Source organism: Microtus ochrogaster, chromosome 1 (genome assembly GCF_000317375.1).
Source record: "Microtus ochrogaster isolate Prairie Vole_2 chromosome 1, MicOch1.0, whole genome shotgun sequence".
Taxonomy (NCBI): domain Eukaryota; kingdom Metazoa; phylum Chordata; class Mammalia; order Rodentia; family Cricetidae; genus Microtus; species Microtus ochrogaster.
The window spans coordinates 108,278,438-108,284,823 of NC_022009.1; the positions used below are offsets into that span (position 1 = coordinate 108,278,438).

The 6,386-nt window shown below is 37.6% G+C and overlaps 1 protein-coding gene across 1 annotated transcript in view; it reads left to right on the forward strand.

The window, feature by feature from the left end:
- LOC101990466 (arylacetamide deacetylase-like 2) overlaps window positions 1-6,386 on the forward strand; it is a 20,231-nt gene that overhangs the window by 6,499 nt on the left and 7,346 nt on the right. Inside the window, exons 3-4 of the mRNA XM_005344032.2 lie at window positions 256-325; window positions 1,524-1,695. Coding sequence (XP_005344089.1) covers window positions 256-325; window positions 1,524-1,695 — 242 coding nt within the window. The remainder of the gene's footprint in view (window positions 1-255; window positions 326-1,523; window positions 1,696-6,386) is intronic.

Sequence of the window (6,386 nt, forward strand, 5' to 3'; positions counted from 1 at the left end):
CAAGGCACAGCAAGCTTCTTTCATTGGGACCTAGCAAGAGTCTTCTCTTCTGGCCTGGGTTAGGAGGGATTTAGTGGGTAGGAGTTAAGGACGGTTTTCTAACTCCAGTTTTACATGTGGTGGCCAAAGTGTAGACTGCAAGATTTTCAGTAAGTAATCACAATTCTGATTTCTCTTAGGATTCATAGATATGTTTGGGTTTTCATTGCCTGGCATTTACACAGCTCTGTTCTGTATTTATGTCTGTCATTTCAGAGATGCGGCCCTATGATTTCGTGAACCGAATGACAGCCAGCAGACTTGATGCTGTTGTGGTGGCCCCAGAGTAAGAGACTGGCTATTTTTAGTATTGTGCCCTTGCCCTCCCACCTAAGCTAGTTTACAGTACAAGTTGCAAAATCCTCAGTGGTGGCTGGATTGCTGCTAGGAAATTTGGGGTTAAAATTGTTTTCTTAACCTTATGATATCAAAATTTCCTCAACAAGGCTCCATTTTGCATTCATCCCTGCCATGGTAGACTCTTATGAGAAGCAGAGATGTGAACATCTTTGCCTATAGAGCAGTGGCAGCTTTAAGAACATAAAGCCAACCCAGGTTTCTAGCCATAATTTACATAAGCTTTTAAGAGAATAAAGTTATATATAGTTTAAGCATTTTAAAATTATTGCAGGCAACTTCTGTTCTTCATCTTGAAATAAAATTATACTTTGATGTTTCAAGGTTGATATTATGCTATTGTTAAACACAGACACACCTTAAAATTTAAAAATTCACAAGGACTATCTGAATAATCATGTTCATTATAGAACTATGAATAATTCAAGAATTCTAATCCTAATTGTAAGAGTTAAAAAAATGAGACCGTATAATTGAGACATGATTCTATAAATAATGCACAATGAGATGGGCTTAAGGATGAGGGAGTAAAGATATTATATATTTTGTCTTAAGAATCACAGTATTTTAGTAATCCTTATTGATATAGCTTACATATCCATATATCAAACTGCTTATTTTAATTCAAATCCTCATGCTTAGGAAATGAAATTCTACAATTCTGTGAAATTTTGGCCAAATAAGTTTCTAATTGAAGGCAACTACCAACACTTTGCTCTCAGATTTTCCCATTTAAATTTCTTGAATAATCTAATCAATGATCATTAATTGCTTTTGAATCACCAACTCCATTCAGGGCCTGGTGCAGTTACAGACTTCTTGAGGATGAAAATATGTGCTAACTTATTCTTCTTCTCACTGGACTGAGGATGAAAATATATGCTATCTTATTCTTCTTCTCACTGTACTAATCCCCAAAACACTTTAAACTAGAACCTATGTCTTATTTTAAAGTAGAAACTATTTATTAGTAAGTCTGGGTTTATTTGATGGGTTTAAAGATTCAAAATAGGGCCAAATTTTATTTATATATCTGCTCCTAAAATTTAGAGATAATTAGATACTTGAGCCTAATTATCTGTATCTTAAGTTCTTTGTTTCTTTTTTTGTTTGATTTACCTCTAAAGTTACAGACTTGCTCCTCAGGGTCTATTCCCAGCTGCCTTTGAAGATTGTTTTGTTGCGATCAAGTTCTTTCTCCAGGATAAAGTTCTTAAAAAATATGGAGTGGATCCTGCTCACATCTGTATTTCAGGAGACAGCTCTGGGGGTTCCTTGGCAGGATCAGTGACTCAACTGGTATGTTATGTGTGTTATGTATGATTGGAACCAGCACAATTTAGTCCTAACTCAAAGGAAGTACTTTAGTTATTGTGTCTGAATGATGTTTTTACTGTAATCTATAAAATGTAACATGACCAAATCAGTTTATTCTTTTGCATGATTTTAGATTTAGTTGTGGCATTAGTCAAGAAATTAGGTGATGTTGCATATGAATTTCATAATCCTACTCTGTCTCTCTCTCTCTCTCTCTCTCTCTCTCTCTCTCTCTCTCTGTGCACGTGTGCTTATTGGGCACTGAATCTAAGGCTATTTGCTCACTAGACAAATGATCTACCTTGGAACTATGGAACTACCTCATTTTAGGCTCTTCTTGAGTTGGTCTCTAGTTAAGCATCCCAGGCTGAATTTGAATCTGTTCTGTAATATGGCTATGCCTTAAGCTTGCAATCTCTCCCCATCAGTCCCCAGCTACTTGGAATAGAGTCACACCATCCAGCCTTCCTTATCATACTAATTAATAAAAATATAGCAATGACTATGAATGATTATTTAGTATAACTTTTATTGCTAGTTTTTCAAAGATAAATTATAAAACTTGAGTGAATTTGATGTCACTGTACTTGATACAAATTGATTAGTTTCTTATCTCTCTGACTAGAAGACCTAATAAGAAAAAGGTAAATGGAAAATAAGTTATTTCGGCTTATGGTTTGACATGGTATAGTACCTGAAGGCAGAAAATCCATGGCAGTGGGAGGAGTTTATCTCTGTGGAACAGACAAGTGAATTTGTTTTAATACATTTTTTGAGGACATACAGCAAGAGTCATGAAGCAGAAGCAATGGAGGAATGGTGCCCAGTGACTTATTCCTGGTGGCTTATTCAGCCTGCTTGTTTATATCATCGAGGATCACCTGTACAGGGGTAGAACCTCCTACAGCAGGCTGGGCACATCAATTACTTGTTTAGAAAATCACAGTCTCACCCACAGAGTAAACCTACAAAGACTTTTCCTTTTTTTTTCCTCTCAAATAAATCTAGCCTGTGTCAAACTGACAAAACAAAATGAAAGACAAACCAGCCAGAGCTCCTGAACGCTTGTCAACTTGACGCACAAACGCATCATTATTTAACTGCAACCTTCCCTTTCTTGTTTATGCCCAACATCTCATATTAATATCATTATATCAATATGAAACACATTGCAACTTTGAAAGTTCCACAATCTTTACAAATTCAAAGAAGTTGATGGTCAGTGACTCTAAAATACCCAGTTTCTCTAAAATTTCAAAGTCTATTACTGTGGGTTACCAAAAGATAGTAAATTAATTAAATACTTTCATATTCCAAGAAGGAAGAATTAGAGCAATGTCTCAATCAGAACAAAGTAAAACAAAAGTCTAAAATAGGAAAACTTGGGATTAGACACTGCAGGTTCACTCTATAGGCTCCAAAGGTCTTTCCCCAACACATGTAACATGTTTCAGAGGCTCAGGCTGTCTTAAGGCCATACTAGCTGCTGTTCTTTTTGGCAAGACTATGGTACTGACATCTCCAAAATGTGTGGTCTCCCCTGCACCTGGCAAGAGCTGCTCATTTGCTCTCTTCAGCTGCTCTGTCCATGATACATGGTTCCAAAACTCAATCCTATCCTATCACACTGTCAATCCCAGGGCTGTTCCTTCAACTGAGGCTTCATAATCACCATTAGCTTCTCTAGGCCCTCATGGTGCCTGCCAAAGCTTGGTTGCTCACCATAACCCCTTCATTCCTTCAAAAATCGTTATCACATGGGAAATTACATAACTCCAAGTTCAGATGCCAGCAGAAGGTAGAAACTTAGCACCCTCTGGACTATAACTGCTATGTATTGATCCTGAGGAAACCCTTCCCTGACGATTTGGACTTAGTGATATCAGTGAAGTTTTCTGTCTCACCTCCCAGCTCCCAAATAACCACACTGAAATGTTAATCTAATTCATCTTAATCAATAAAACCCAGAGTCAGATATTGGGGTAAAAACCTGGAAGACCAAAGACCCAGGAGAAGCCTCTAGTTATTTCCCACCTCTTTTGTTGCTCAGTCTGACAGGCAGAGATCCTGTCTCCACCCCACTTTACCACTTTCTGTTTCCACCACCCAAGTACTCGGATTAAAGGTGTGAGCCACCACTGCCCAGCTTCTACGATTAAGTAGTGCCTGTCTCCGCCCTCTGATCTCCAGGCAAGCTTTAGTTTTCAAAACACAAACAAAATATCACACAACACCACACCGAGGCTTATGAATTATGAAAGCTTGCTTGACTGATAGCTTAGGCTTGTTCCTAACTAACTCTTACAACTTTAACCCATTTTTAACCAATCTACTTTTTGTCTCCTGGGTTTATTATCTCATCTCTCCTATCCTTTCTGACCAAGTAGCTTCCTCTGTGTCTTGCTGGCAACTCCACCCTTTTTTTTTCCCTCAGCATTCTCTGTCTGGCTCTCCTGTCTAACCTCTTCCTGTTAGCTCTTTATTACCCAATGAGGCAACAAATCTTCATTGTCTACAAAAATATTGTTCCACAACACAATAGTAGTGCTAGTCTCTTCTGAATCACAGTTAACTCTTCATCACAATAAATCCGTATTGATTGTCCCAGGAAACCAAAAGATTTACTTTAGTGGTTCTTAATTCACAACATCACATGAATGTCCCTGATCGCATCTAAGAGGTTTTCAAATTTCTGGAGAAATGCTGCTCACTGGCTTGATCCTCATGGCTTGCTTAGACTGTTCTATTATATTTAAGACCCAAACCCCAGGAGCTTTGTCATTAACATGGGGTAGGCCCTCCCGTAGCAATCAGAAGTTAAGAAAATGCCCCACAGGTTTTCCACAGAACAATGTTACAGAGGCATAATTCAAATAGCTCTCTCTTCTCACAGAAGTTTAGCTTGTGCTGAGCTGACAAAAGCTAATCAGGATATCTGTCAAGTACAGTTTGTGCTGCTCATACATGCTTGATATTTGGCTTTATGCTTTAGTGTGGACAAGCCCCCAGAAGTCACATCCTTTAAAACAACCAACTCTTCCTTTCCCAGGAGCATCAACTTTGACAATAGGGTCTTAGAGAGCAATGAGACGTTGTGAAATCAAAAACTTAGTGATGTTTAAAACATATTATTTGCTAAGTGAATTCAACAATATTCATTGACACAAGAAACCTAAGCATATCTGTAGTTCAATTCCTTTTACAGGAAAGTGGATAACCACATTTATAATGTTCTTAAATTTTTAAACCTATAAATGCGACATTGCTTTCTTTTTTATTTTTTCTTTTAAAATTTTTTTTACTTAACTTTATCTCTTTTATGTGTATGTGTGTTTTTGACTGCATGTATGTCTATGCACCATGTGCATACAATGCCCAGGAAGATGGGAAATTGCAGAAATTGGAGGTCCTGACTATTTTCAGCCACCATGTAGGTGTTTAGACTTAAACTTGGCTTCTCTCCAAAAGCATCAAGTACCCTTAACTACTCAGCCATCTCTCCAGCACTACAACATGTTTGTCATTAACAGCAAATTAAAATACTTTTTTACTGGGAAAAAAAGATATAATTTTAGTTATTCTGAAAGCAATCTATTAATAGCATTTGCCAATTAATTTTGCAGAATATTTTCCTTTTTCACTCGAAATTATGTGGGTTTACCAAAGATACCGAGCTTCATCTGAGCTGAGTCTTTAGGACACCACTGACTTCATCAGATGACTTTCCCTATGTCGGGTCTGTTCCATTTCCAAAACTACTAAGATATTCAAGTGTTACTGTATAGTCTTTAGTAGTTCTTGAGAAAAGGTTTTTCAATTGACATTTTTATTTTAATTTAATATTATCATACTTCTTCCCTTTCTAACCTTTATATAATCTTACTTGTGGCCTACCCAACAAGAATGAAATGGAGCTCATTGTTTCCATCTTTTGGAAAGATTAATGTAATTAAAGGAGAAGAGAGCCGGGCGGTGGTGGCGCACGCCTTTAATCCCAGCACTCGGGAGGCAGAGGCAGGCGGATCTCTGTGAGTTCGAGACCAGCCTGGTCTACAGAGCTAGTGCCAGGACAGGCTCCAAAGCCACAGAGAAACCCTGTCTCGAAAAAACAAAAAAAAAAAAAAAAAAAAAGGAGAAGAGATTATAAATCCCATGCAGTGAAAGGGAGGCATGGGAGGAGTTGGAAGGTGTAAAAATGAAATACTCAAAAATAAAAGTTTGAATTAAATAAAACTATACATTATGTCTACTGATATAATCCCCATTTTAAAGACCAGGAAGCCAAGGCTTGACAGGACTGGGTATGTAGCCCAATGTATAGCATTTGTATGCTATAAAGCCAAAACTCAAACTAACACAGGACAGGCTCAAAACTTATTCTTTCAAATACAAGCTGATCTGCTCTGATAGACTAGATATTGGGCATCGTTATTTTTTAATGTAACACAGCTTTGTGTACTGCTTCAAGGAACTCGAGGTGTATTGTGAGATTCTTGTGAGAAGTAGAGTAGGCAAGGGGAAAGTAGAGGTGACTCAGAGAAACAGTCATCTGCACAACACACGGGGATTTTTTGCATCCCAAAGTGTCCTGAACAGACATTATAAAATGTCAATTTATGCTAACATTATATATAATGGCCTTTAAAAATGTGTGAATGTGTGTGTGTGTGTGT